Consider the following 13,075-nt stretch of genomic DNA (forward strand, 5'->3'; position numbering starts at 1 on the left):
TGTCCTCAGTACACGAATGCCCCACTCGCACTATCATTTTCCATGTTCAGTGGACCGTGAAATTGGGGTAAAAACTCTAATTTGGCATTAAAATTAGAAAGATCATATCATAGGGGACATGTGTACTAAGTTTGAAGTCGATTGGACTTAAACTTCATCAAAAACTACCTTGACCAAAAACTTTAACCTGAAGCGGGACAGACGGACGGACGGACGAACGAACGGACGGACGGACGCACAGACCAGAAAACATAATGCCCCTCTACTATCGTAGGTGGGGCATAAAAAATTCAAGAGAGCAACACGCAATAGTCTATTTATTTTGGTCAAGTAGTATTCAAATTTTGTTACTACAATGCTTGCATTTTTATATGCTTTACATATTTGCACTTTTCGGAAAAACACACGAAAAAAAATTGATAATTTCATAAAAACTCCATATTTCAACAAAAATGAATATATGTGTTTTTTAGTATATTTTTACAAAAAAAAATCTAACAGTCGATTAAACTGTTATCTTTACTAAACTCTGAAGCTAAACCCCCAGGTATATCGATGTTATATATGAAATTTCTGAAAAAACGTTTGATTCTATTCATAATCAGGCTCTACGACCAAACGTTATCGTTTCAAGAATCTACATGAATGATTTTTTTTTTTTTTAAATAAACCTACCCCCCTTTTTTTCCCAACCTTCCAACCCCAATGTTACATTATATATTACATTTGTTGAACCTTCTGAGAAGAACAGAAGAGATTGTGAGTGAAGAAAAACATGCTGTCATATTCAAATTTGAATATTAACTCTCTATATATGTATTTTTTTTTACATAAATCCATTGATAGATTTTAAAATAGATGTTGCTATGGATAATATGTGTTTCCATGGTAAGTATTGAAGTCAACAACTCTTACTGATGGTGATTTAGAGTTAGCGTATGCTTTTATGTATTTTTTTATCAGTTATGAAACAATTCAGTACATTTAAGCTCTTAAACTGCTATATTCTGCAAATAATAACTCCGTTTCCAAGGAAAAAAATGGTTGCTATGGTGATCAAACTGAAAAAGGTCCCAAGAATTTTTCTATTTAATTTGGTAAAGTAGTATCCAAACTTCATAACTACAGTGCTAACTATGCTGTACACATTTGCAGTTTTCTCAAAAACATCCGAGAAAATTTGATAATTTCGCAAAAATCCCAAATTCAGAAAAGTTGAAAATATGCATTTTTTGCCAAAATTTTTCAAAAAAATTACAAATTTGGTTTACATGCAATCTTAACTAAAATGAAGCTTAAACCAAGTTGTATCTATGTAACATATGATAATTAATGAAAAATGCTTGATTCTATTCTTAATCAGGCTCTGAATTGTAGTGATTTAGCTGATTTTTGAAAGATTTTACCACTCTTAACAACCCCAAAAAAAGAGTGTCCGTTACCATGGCAACCACTCATATTTTCCCACTCAAATTTATTTTTTGAGCAGTATGTGGTTACTGCTTCTTCTAGGCCATTTATAGATAAAATCTGAAACCCTCATAAATCACGTGTATATGGCACTCTGCCTGATTCTTATGAAGAGCTGTACTTAACGCATCAATGTAAAAATATCGGAAATTGATGAGACTGTCATTAAAGTGAGAGGGTTAGCGCTATAGAACCAGGTTTAATCCACCATTTTCTACATTTGAAAATGCCTGTACCAAGTCAGGAATATGACAGTTCTTGTCCATTCGTTTTTGATGCGTTTTGTTATTTGATTTTGCCATGTGATTATGGACTTTCCCAATTGATCTTCCTCTAAGTTCAGTATTTTTGTGATTTTACTTTTTTCTTATGAGTGGGATAAAAGATAAACATTAAAAGAGGAGAAGGTGGCAATACTGATTAACATAAGGGAGTTGTCCTTGTGTTCAAGAAGGCAAATTAGAGACATTTTGCATGAACTTATTACACACTTTTGCAGTGTATATAAATGCGAATCCAGTTACTAGCTATATAGTAGTTAATTTTTATTGTCGTATTTGAGTATTTCTACTAAAGTCTGTAGAACAAAGGATGAAGGAAAAGACTGAATAATGTTTACTTTCTGAAAATACAAAATACTAGTAACTGAGTTGAATGTATTTTTATCACAAATTCAATAGAATATAACTTTTAAATGTATAATAACAGGATTAAAGTCCAAAACAAGTGTAATTAAAACATCTGCATCCGTAATATCGTTCATTGAATGCGGTTCATTTTAACTATAAATGCGATGCATTATCCAGAGACATGTCTCTGCGTTATCACTGAAAGTGCAAAAAAGTGAATTTTCATGATTGTTGCTTTATATTATAATTCTACAAGCAACATCTGAAAATAGTCTTTAAATGACTTTATTGTTTATGACATTTGAAAATTAAAATGCAAGCTATTTGTAGATGCTTACATGAATATACACGGGTATAACCAACGTTTGGTTGATTCCGGACGTTGAGCGTTGTGTACCGTTCATCTTTTTTTTTGTACCTTTGGTGCACGTCTTCAACGTAGTATTTAAATTATAGTTATGTACTGTTGGTAAGTAAAACATCGAGAACAAAATTAGCTGTTTCTATTGAAATGTCTATTTTTTATTTACTTTCTAGCAAGCATTTTCAACCTCTAAAACTATTTGACATTTCTAACGTTTCATATTGAAGATTAAAATCATACACGTTTTATGACGCATATTGAAATATTTTTGGTGAGTGAGCGTGTAATGGATCCGAAATTTTACTGGAGCAGACATCCATGAAAAACGTATTTTTTTTAGAACAATTTTACTTGAAGTTTTAGTACTTGCTTTAAAAAGCTTTGGAAATATATCACGACGTTTTATACACACTTCGACCATGATATTAATAGGCTTTTTCACAGGACTGTACAACGAACAGTACTTAAGAAAGAAAAAAAAAACAAGAATGTGTCCATAGTACACGGATGCCCCACTTGCACTATCATTTTCTATGTTTAGTGGACCGTGTAATTGGGGTAAAAACTCTTATTTGACATTAAAATAATAACTTAAGATCATATCATAGGGAACATGTTTACTAATTTATTCGTTCATAGTGTATTAATTTACGTTTTTTGATTGTGTAAGTCTGCCAATTGATATTTTATCGTGTGTTTTTCTATGTTGTGATGTTATGCTATTGTTTCAGAAAAAGGGAGAAGGTTTGGATCCATTAAAACGTTTATTTCTGTTACACTAAATGGTAGCAATATCTGACGTTGCGTCTGTGTAGTATATCGAACATCCTTTTATTTAATTCAGTCGTTCTGTTTTCATTTATTTTTCTTTACTCATCCCTTATTTCCGTTAATATTTCTAGAAGTTCTAAAACGACATGTCGTTCAATTTGCCGACGATATGTGCATCAAGCCACTTGACCAGTTAACGACTTGCATATATATTTGAATGATTGCATATTTATTTTCGAGTTCGACTGAATATTATTCAATTGGCTTTGTAATAATGCCAGATTTGATAGAAATACATGTGAAGAATATGTAACAAATTGTTTTGTTCAAAACAAAATGTTAAAAGACATATAAAAAGAAATAGATGATCAATTTAAGTTTGTAAGCTTTAATTAGTTGAAAAATAAGCTATAAAATATTACAAAAATGTATATGTACAATAAATTTGTCAAATTTGAGACTCCTTGTGAAGGGGATGCATATAATCATTCGGCCCAAAAAAAAAAGAAATCAAAATTAAGATTAAATATTTTATAATAAAATTGTGTGTGTTATTGACAGTGCCAGTGGGATGAGTATTACCAGCACAATAGTCAGAACTTCTGTGTTGGTGCCTTAGTGGAGAGACATAAGGTGTTACCCTAGTCCGTCCTTCCCGAACATCCCAAAAAATGAGTCCCGTTCTCCTAACTTAGTTTGCCTCAACCAATATTGGGAAATACTACAAAACTTATACATTATATAAAAAAGAAAATGTGGCATGAGTGTCAATGAGAACTCTCCACAAGAGACCAAATGACTCAGATATTAACAACTATAGGTCACCATACGGCCTTCAACAATGAGCAAAGTCCATACACAATAGTCAGATACGAAATGAAAATGTAAAACAATTCAAACGAGAAAACTAACAGCCTAATTTATGTACAAAAAACAAATATGTAACACATAAACAAACGACAATCACTGAATTACAGGCTCCTGACTTGGGACAGGCACATACATACAGAATAAGGCGGGGTTAAATTTGTCAACGGGATCCCCAACCTTTACCTAATATGGCTCGAGTGCCAATGAGAACTCTCCACAAGAGATCAGATGACACAGGAATTAACAACTATAGGTCACAATACGGTCTTCAACAATGAGCAAAGGTCATGATACGTCATAGTCACCCATAAAAGGCTCCGAAATGACAATGTAAAACAATTCAAACGAGAATAGAAACGGACAAATTTATGAACAAAAAATTAACGAAAAACAAATATGTAACACATAAACAAACGACAAACACTGAATTACATGTTCCTGACATGCGACAGGCACATACATACCGAATAAGGCGGGATCCCCACCATCCCCCTAACCTGGGACAATGCTTATTACCACACAACACAAAATAAAATATGAAATTTGGTAGCGTCACTTTTACCGTTAATGTGAATTCGTGTCCCTATAAAAACATAGAAAATGCTGAATTTTTCGTTTCCGTTCTCTTAATTAAGTTTTACTCAATCAAACGTTATAAACCTTATACGCAATGCTTATTACCCCATAACACAGATCTATGAAGTTCGATATTGGGTGGCGTTACTTTTACTGTTCATGAGTCATTAGATGGAAGAAGATTTGGTACGAGTACTAATGATACAAATGTCAACACGGAGCCTTAAGATAGGAAAAATGTTGAATCAGTTGTTACCGTTCTTCAACTTCAGTTTGTCTTAACCAAATATTTTGAAACTTATACATGATGCTTATTGTCACAAAACGGTCCAAATAACGTGAATTCTGCATCTATATGTGGATGTTTACTAATGTTTTTTTCACAAGCAGGGGCAATTGTGGCCAATTGACATATTTTACATTTATTTTTAATTAAGTAAACAGCTTATTTACTTCCATTGAATTCTACTTCTAGACTTAACCTGCATATTTTTTCAGGATCTCGGTGCAGTTTGGTAACAGACAACGATATTTCAAGTTACATGTGACCAGCATAAGAAAGTGTTTCACTAGATTGAGCTCTCTGTCTAAGTGTACTTTAAAGGTTCTTTGCATTGAGTTCAGTTTATTGATATGCGTATACCTTCTGTGTGGATTTTTAAGATGTAAAAACAGACTATCGATATCTGCATGTCCATGAAATGAAATGAAATCTAAGGTAAAATGATTAAAAGATGTTGCATTATATATCACAACTGGCAGCACATGGTGCTACTAAATGTAAATGTAAATGTTCTCTCTAATGGGGATCTCGTTTGGGGTTCTGAACCCAGATCCCGCTTACTGTTTTGTCAGATTAACGTTTCCCGCTTACACTATGTACGTAAGCAATTCTCATTTTTTTGTAAATTCCCGTGTCCCGCTAGACTTCAATTCCCGTTTTCACGGCACAATAATTTGACTTTCACGTGTAGCGCTTACAAAAAGTCAGCAATCCCGCGTCACGCTTAGACCCCAACGAGACCCACTCAAGTTTTTCATGGAAATTAAAGGATTTAGTTTTCATTTGAACCTAACATTCTTAAAAATTGAGAATGAAAATGTGGAATGTGAAAAAGAGACAGTAACATGACAAAAGAGCAGAAAGCAGTCGAAGGCCACCAATGGGTCTTCAACAAAGCGTGAAAATCCCTCGACCGGAGGCGGGCTTCAGATGGCCCCTAAACAAAGTGTGTACAGTTCAAACTCCAAAACATAAAACTGAACTTACAATTAAAAACGTACAAGATCAACAAAAAACAGAGACTCCTGACTTGTCGTCAAGGTAATCATACCAAGAGACACACCCACTATGCAGAGGTCAAGAGTCAAAAAGTCATAGTCTGGTCAAGAGTTCCTTATAAAAAAAACCACAAAGCAGATTTTGAGGAAAGGGTAATCGTGCTACACAAAACTAACAAATATATCTTTATATCTAAAATAGATATAGTAAGATGTGGTATGAGTGCCAATCAGACAATTCCTCATTTAATTCAAACAAAATATACAAGTTGTACATTGAGGCCAAAGGTCAAGCTCACGTGAAGATTCTATTGCTACTAGACTCACCATCTTATGACAATGCATGTGCATGCCACATATTCAGAAGCAAGGTCAATTGCAAATTATATTTTGAGGTCAAGGTAATACACACACTGTATCCCGATGACATACCTAACGTGCATAGGTCAAGAGTCAAAAAGTCATATTCTGGTCAATAGTTCCATGTCAAAAATATACACAGCAGTCATGCACGAAAGTTCATCATGGTACACGTAACAATGTCTTATGTCATGATGCACTACACATGCCAAATACAGAAAACCAAGGTCAGAGACAGAAACACAAGACATATAACTAAACTCAAATGGAACGGTACTTGTATTGCAGGTCACTACAGTTGCCTTCAAAATAGAACATAAACTCTCCCAACACTGCAAAATTAAAACCGTCTTTCACAAAAGATTAACAGGATTCTTTGCAACGATTATCTTACAACTATCAATTATAGAGAATCGAGTCGTGCAGTTATGTCAATAAATTAAAATGGTAAGCACTAAAGACTAGGGTTTACCATTAATTTTTAACCCAACCATATGATAGTACTATGGTAAACTTATGGAAACACATGATACAGTCATGAAATTGAATATTTGAAATATTAGTACAACCAGAACAATACAAGACAGAGTTGTAAACAAAAGAAAGTAATGATACATATCGAATTTTTAATCCCAATGCACATATTAGGAACCGTAGTTTTCATTCAATTTATTTATCTAAAATGTACGCTTGGGTTAAACAATGGAAATGAACACTGTATATTTATATAAACGATCAATTTTGTAAAATAAAAATTAAAAAAAAACATGTAAAAGTCACCAAACAATAATCCAGCATCTGTATAAAAGTAAAAATTATCCGACGTAAAAATAACATAAACAAAACAAACCCGTTCCTGTCTCGAGACAAGCATAAAAAATGTTGCAGTAAAAAGTAATCAAGTCAATACACCTTATCGCTAATCCCGGCTGACCCGGCCGCTTGAACTTTTGACGCATACAATAATCACTTTTCAATTGTGGTGTCAGATATTTTGTTTTATGACGTCAAAATTTTACAGGAACCTGTGTGATATCCAGTAATGGCCGTCGAATAGCGATAAGGTGTATACACAGTCCTTCGTTTTTTTTCGGTCATACGTATATCGAAACTCGAAGCTTATTGAAAAAAACCCGCGTTTTTTTTTCTACGCGGGAAGAATAAACGACTATGACTGACCCTTCATCCTACTTGACAGAAATTAGGTATAAAACCACTTTGACGGTAGGTAATCGTCACCTAAAATTGCAGCATATTTATAACAAATTTCACACAAAACAGGTTGAATTTCAATCCACTTGGTACCCGTTTTTTTGTGTGTTGTTTGTTATAATCACCTGTGGTTTTAATACTGGTAACCTTTTATCAATAATGTGACAAATCATAGCCTATATCATCTTTGTATATATAATTCGAAACACATGTTAATGATCCTTTCTATACAAACCTCTACAAGTTTTGACAGCTACCATTTCCCAGTTTCCATGGCCAGAAATATTCAATGCGCGAGCCATCATTACTTTACCAAATCGTCCCTGACCAAGGTCTATTCCAAGCTGCAAACTTTGTCGTGGAAATTCATCTTTTAATATGGAATTATTGATGTTCGAGAGATAACAATTCTTAAATGAAAAAGAAAATTACAGTCTGTTTTCTTTTGTTGGAAAGGTGTTGTCTATCCATTGTAAAGTTGGAGTTTAACAATAATAGTAATAAATGCCATACTGGTTCCAATAAAAACTTGAATGAGCATGTTATAAACTGTGACATTTCGAGAAAAGATGCAATTTTCGACTGATTTTAATCATTCAAACTGATCAATATCAAATCAATATCTTCAAGAATGAAGAAGAAAAGTCTGGAAAACTGATTGCCGAACAGACAGACAGACAGACAGACAGACAGACAGACAGACAGACAGACAGACAGACATTAAATATTTGATTAAATCAAATAAAAACTGGCCTATATGAAAATTTTCATCAAAATGTCATAATGACATCACAACTGTATCGTATGCCCTTAAATGGACGCGTTCCAACATCATCAAAAAAATGAGGAGGATGAGGAGAAATTAGGTCTGCCGAAATTTGAGTCTTGTGTACAAAGAAGCACAAGAAACAATAAAGTTTCAACCGTCGGGCTTGGGACAATTCTTCAACTAGGACAGCTACCATATGCTTAACTTCACGTTATCCACCTTCAATTTACCTGTACACAATCCACCGTGTAGAACGCCACATGTGATAGTTTTTCTTCGCTTCGAAATTTCCACCCCGTGTCAAACATAGCCGACACCCCGCATATAGCGTTCTACACGGTGCAATCGGTTCAAATGAAAAACAAAATCGGCTCAAGTGAAAGAAACAAAAAACGCGGAAATCTCGTTATATCGTCTCATGATGATGGAAAACCCGGTCCGGTAAACGCAGTTATTTGTATTACACTACCATGACTACGTGTAAATTTCTCTTTATGCAAGACATAGATAACATGCCACAAACGTAAGAGCATAGCTGTTTTGATATGCGTATAGTCATTTTGAGTCCCATAAAGTGGTCTGATTTAAAAGATATGCATCACACTTGTTATAAATGTCATGTAATATCATAATTGCTTTGTATCCAGTTTGCATAATAATTGAGAACCTATAACCGCCAGGACAACAATCGAAAGACAACGGAAATATTCACATTTTGAACATATATACGTTTTTAGTACATTAGTATTGTAAACATCATATGAATTTGACATGTATATGTATTAAAGTTAATAAACATTGTAAAAAGACAACACTTACCTTGAAAGTAATATACGTCAAGTTAAAAATATGTACATGTAACTAAAGCTTACCAAATTAACATCATCTTTTTCAGCATTTTTCTCATACGCTACATTAGAATTGAAGACAGATTTCAAGCCATCACATTCATCCTGAAATAATTTTTTTCATCAATGAACACATCTAAATAATTCATACAAATGAATTTCTTGTAAATTTTTACATTTTTGTAATTGAAAAATATTCCTCCCCTTTCCTCCTGTTCACAGTCCACTCATACATGTATGATAGAAAGACAGATATTTCTGTGTCAAATACATAGTATCGTGTTAATGAACACTTCAATATTAACAGAAATTCCTGTACCTTTCTTGTAATTCCCATTAATAGTTAAAGTGTTGACACAGAGCTAGGTCTTGCTCATAGGATGATGAACGAAAATTGAATGATGAATTATGAACCGACGATACACGCACGGTGAATGATAATGCTGAACGCATGATTCACACATATTGAATGATTCATAGAAGAATACAAATGAGAAAATGCAAGATGAATGCACGATGAGCGATAAGCGTTACACGGGGGCTTAACGAAAAATGAATGATGAATTATGAATCCACGACACACGTACTGATAATGCTGAACGCATAATACACACATGTTGAATGATTCATAGACGAATTCACAATGAGAAAATACACGATTCGAAAAGCTAGTTTATCTAGAACGGCATTTAAAATTGACAGATGATAATTGAAATGTATAAGGGTATACACATTTTAGATAAACTTTCCATGCCGTACATACATTAATTGCCGTATATTTTTTATTTCATTTTCAATATCAACTCATCTATTTTCATAATATAACTCAATATCAAACAAGAAAAAATATTTATGAATAAATTGTTACATTTTAAACAGGAGCAGATCCAACCATTTTTAAAAAGGGAGTTCCCAACTCAGGATTGAAGGGGGTGGTTCCAACCACACTGTAAATCTAAGTGTTAATAAATAGAACACTGCTTGAACGCTTTTTTGTTACACTTTTTGAGCGTAAAATGGTGTTCCAAATGTTTACACTAGTGTTCATCAATTTTTTAATGCCTTTGTGTTTCATTTTTGAACACTTGATGCTAGAGACTTTAACACTAGTGTTCAACGATTTAACGTGTTCGAATGTTCAAAATCTTAATACGTCGACGCGTTCAACAGCCATGTAATACTTTTTGAACACATAGAACATGTTTAAAATCAAAATGTTAAGATTCAGAACACCATACGTTAACTTTCAGAACAGTTGACATAAGTGTTCAAAGTAATGGTGTTTAAATGTGGAACATGTTCTATTTTCAAGCGTACATAATTTTCCATAAGTACTTAACTTAATTAAACTGATATAAAAACTATTCTCAATCAGGAAAAATATAACAATAAAGCATATTTTAACAAGTAATTCTTTATGTAATCAAATGAGCATTTATGAAAGAAAAGAACACAAGAATACCTTATGACATCACCAGTAACAGTCAATGAAATGACATACTAAGTACATAATGTTTTTAAACGGACTTAGATATATCACAAATAACGATTTTCCCTACATGACTAGTAGATAGTTGCTACATCATTTGTCATCTAACCGGAAAAGCAAGTAAATGTGATAAGTAGATAGTATTTCATATAGGTATATGTCACAATGAAAGTTTAAAAGTTTCCGAATTCCAACAGTTCTTGTACGATCACATACAATGTACGCTCCACTTTTCAGTGCATATGCACTTAAAGCTACCAACTGGGTGGCATTTTAAGTGTTGTTATCAACTTCCAAAGTCAAAATCCTCCACAACAAGGAATGTCTATGAGCCTATATATCCTGCATTGCAAAATACAATTTAAAATTGATAGAAGAGAGTTTTTCATAAAGCATCAAATTATGCAATTGTTGTTATGCTTTAATTTCGATATACACTAGAGTACAAATTGATATTCTATGGCAGTGAAATGCAAGTTTTAACATTCTAAATTTCAAAAGTCGATTTCTTGACCTAAGGTGAACAGATAGAAATGATACAACCAAATAAGCTATTAATATACATATATTGTCATCCTTTTTGACGTCTTTCTTTTTTCCACCACTTCATAGCATGTAGAAATGATCTTTTTGGAATTATTGGCTACCGGTTCCTAATTCAAACATTTTAATCTAACGATCCCTGCAAATGAAAAAAAAACGAATGCATTTTCTAAGTCAAAAAAGGTGTTCCAAATGTTTACACTAGTGTTTATCAATTGAATATGTGGTGATCAGTTTTTAATGCCTTTGTGTTTCATTTTTGAACACTTGATGCTAGAGTTCTTAACGCTAAGTGTTCATCAATTGAATGTGTGGTGTTCAGTTTTTAATGCCTTTGTGTTTTGTTTTTGAACACTTGATGTTAGAGTTCTTAACACTTAGACGTTAAGTACGTTATTGCGTCAATGCCGTGTAATCAACCAGTCCACACTAATTAACAGATTTTCTTTAAAATTATAACACCTAAATTATATAAATTTTATATCCATAGATGAGACAGGTAAATACTATTCCGAAAAATACTACAAATGGTTTTATCATATTTAACATTAGTCTAAAATAAGGACAACATATTGACAAAACGTCAAAAATATGCGTGTCAGATGTAACAGCCTATAAGAATTTTAACTTAAGCAGGGATGTTTGTGTTCTTCAAAATTGTGTAATATCTGCAAAAAATCGAATGAATATATATGCTTTATATATAAAGTATTAAAATATTACTGAATATGCGTTCTTGTAACTATCAACGCTATTTTTGGCAAAAACAAATAGTGCTCATTATGGTCAGATTTAGGAAAATGTTAAGTTATCAAAATTTATAGGTTTTTAAATATAAGATTATATGAAATTTCGTTCGTGTAAATTATGTTTATAGAAGTACATATATAGACCATTTCAAAATCAAATTTTTGCAGCACTCACACCACATGTAAAAATGTAACGGCTTCTGGCAATTGTCTTGCAAGATGTCCAATGTCGGATTTCACCGCTTTTTACGCACAAACTGTCATTTTTGGCGTGATTTATGAAAAATTTAGATTTGTTGAATGCTAAATAGTGCTTTTCCGTAAATGTGCTTAAACTCTACGAAACAGCTACATACTTTTTGATAATTTGCGTAGTCATAACGATTTCGTTTTCAAAGACATGAAATGTCTTGCAAGTTTGTCCACTGGACGATTTTCATACGTTCTCAACGTTGTCGATTCGGGACGCTATTTATGGTGGATCATCTGTATATATTTCCTCAGATAGAATTTTCTAAATAGTAAGATACTATCATAAGACCACAAAGAATAATAAGAATTCCGATCACTGGGGTTGTTTGTTTAGATGAAGTTCTTAAGTTGTGAAAAAGTTGTGTATTACGCGAGGATAAAATCGAATTTTCAAATTTTGGAAGCTTTTAACTGCGATTTTTTTTTATTTCTCTGCAGTTAGATTCATATGTATAGAACTTTAAAGTGAATATAAAATTGGGCCTGAAGATGGCTATATACATTTTTACCTCTCCATATCATACAAAGCTTGTAAACATATGAGATGAATATAATTAACCTTCTATTTTCTGACAATCATTTCATTTTTTAATCTAAATTGTTCCGTGATTAAAGAAAGATAAAGTAAAATGAAATTTATAAGCAAGACCCGTTTAACTTGTAATTCCCGACAAACTTTTTTAATTATAGCAAAATATATATCTTTTTCCTTTTCGGATCTAAATAGGGAAACATAGCATTTTGTTACGTTTTATGTCAATTGGTCTCTGGTAGACAGTTGTCTCATTAGTACTCATCATACCGTATATATATCTTCTCATTTCATATAGACTTATGCATTACCCTAATACGATATATTTTATTGTTTGTTGCTTACGTTACTTTCAGTGGG

At 32.8% G+C, this 13,075-nt stretch overlaps 1 protein-coding gene across 3 annotated transcripts in view; it reads right to left on the reverse strand.

Annotated features, from left to right (window-relative positions):
* The window catches only part of LOC143079728 (fibroblast growth factor receptor 4-like), a 213,104-nt gene that overhangs the window by 96,532 nt on the left and 103,497 nt on the right, over nucleotides 1-13,075 (reverse strand). For all 3 annotated transcript variants that reach the window (XR_012979469.1, XM_076255274.1, XM_076255275.1), the window contains exons 13-14: nucleotides 9,175-9,255; nucleotides 7,769-7,943 (exon numbers count right to left, since the gene is read on the reverse strand). Coding sequence is in view for 2 of the 3 variants with exons in the window: in XM_076255274.1 (XP_076111389.1) it covers nucleotides 7,769-7,943; nucleotides 9,175-9,255 (256 nt within the window). In the remaining variant the exon portion in view is untranslated. The remainder of the gene's footprint in view (nucleotides 1-7,768; nucleotides 7,944-9,174; nucleotides 9,256-13,075) is intronic.

The sequence above is a fragment of the Mytilus galloprovincialis genome, chromosome 6, assembly GCF_965363235.1.
Source record: "Mytilus galloprovincialis chromosome 6, xbMytGall1.hap1.1, whole genome shotgun sequence".
NCBI lineage: Eukaryota > Metazoa > Mollusca > Bivalvia > Mytilida > Mytilidae > Mytilus > Mytilus galloprovincialis.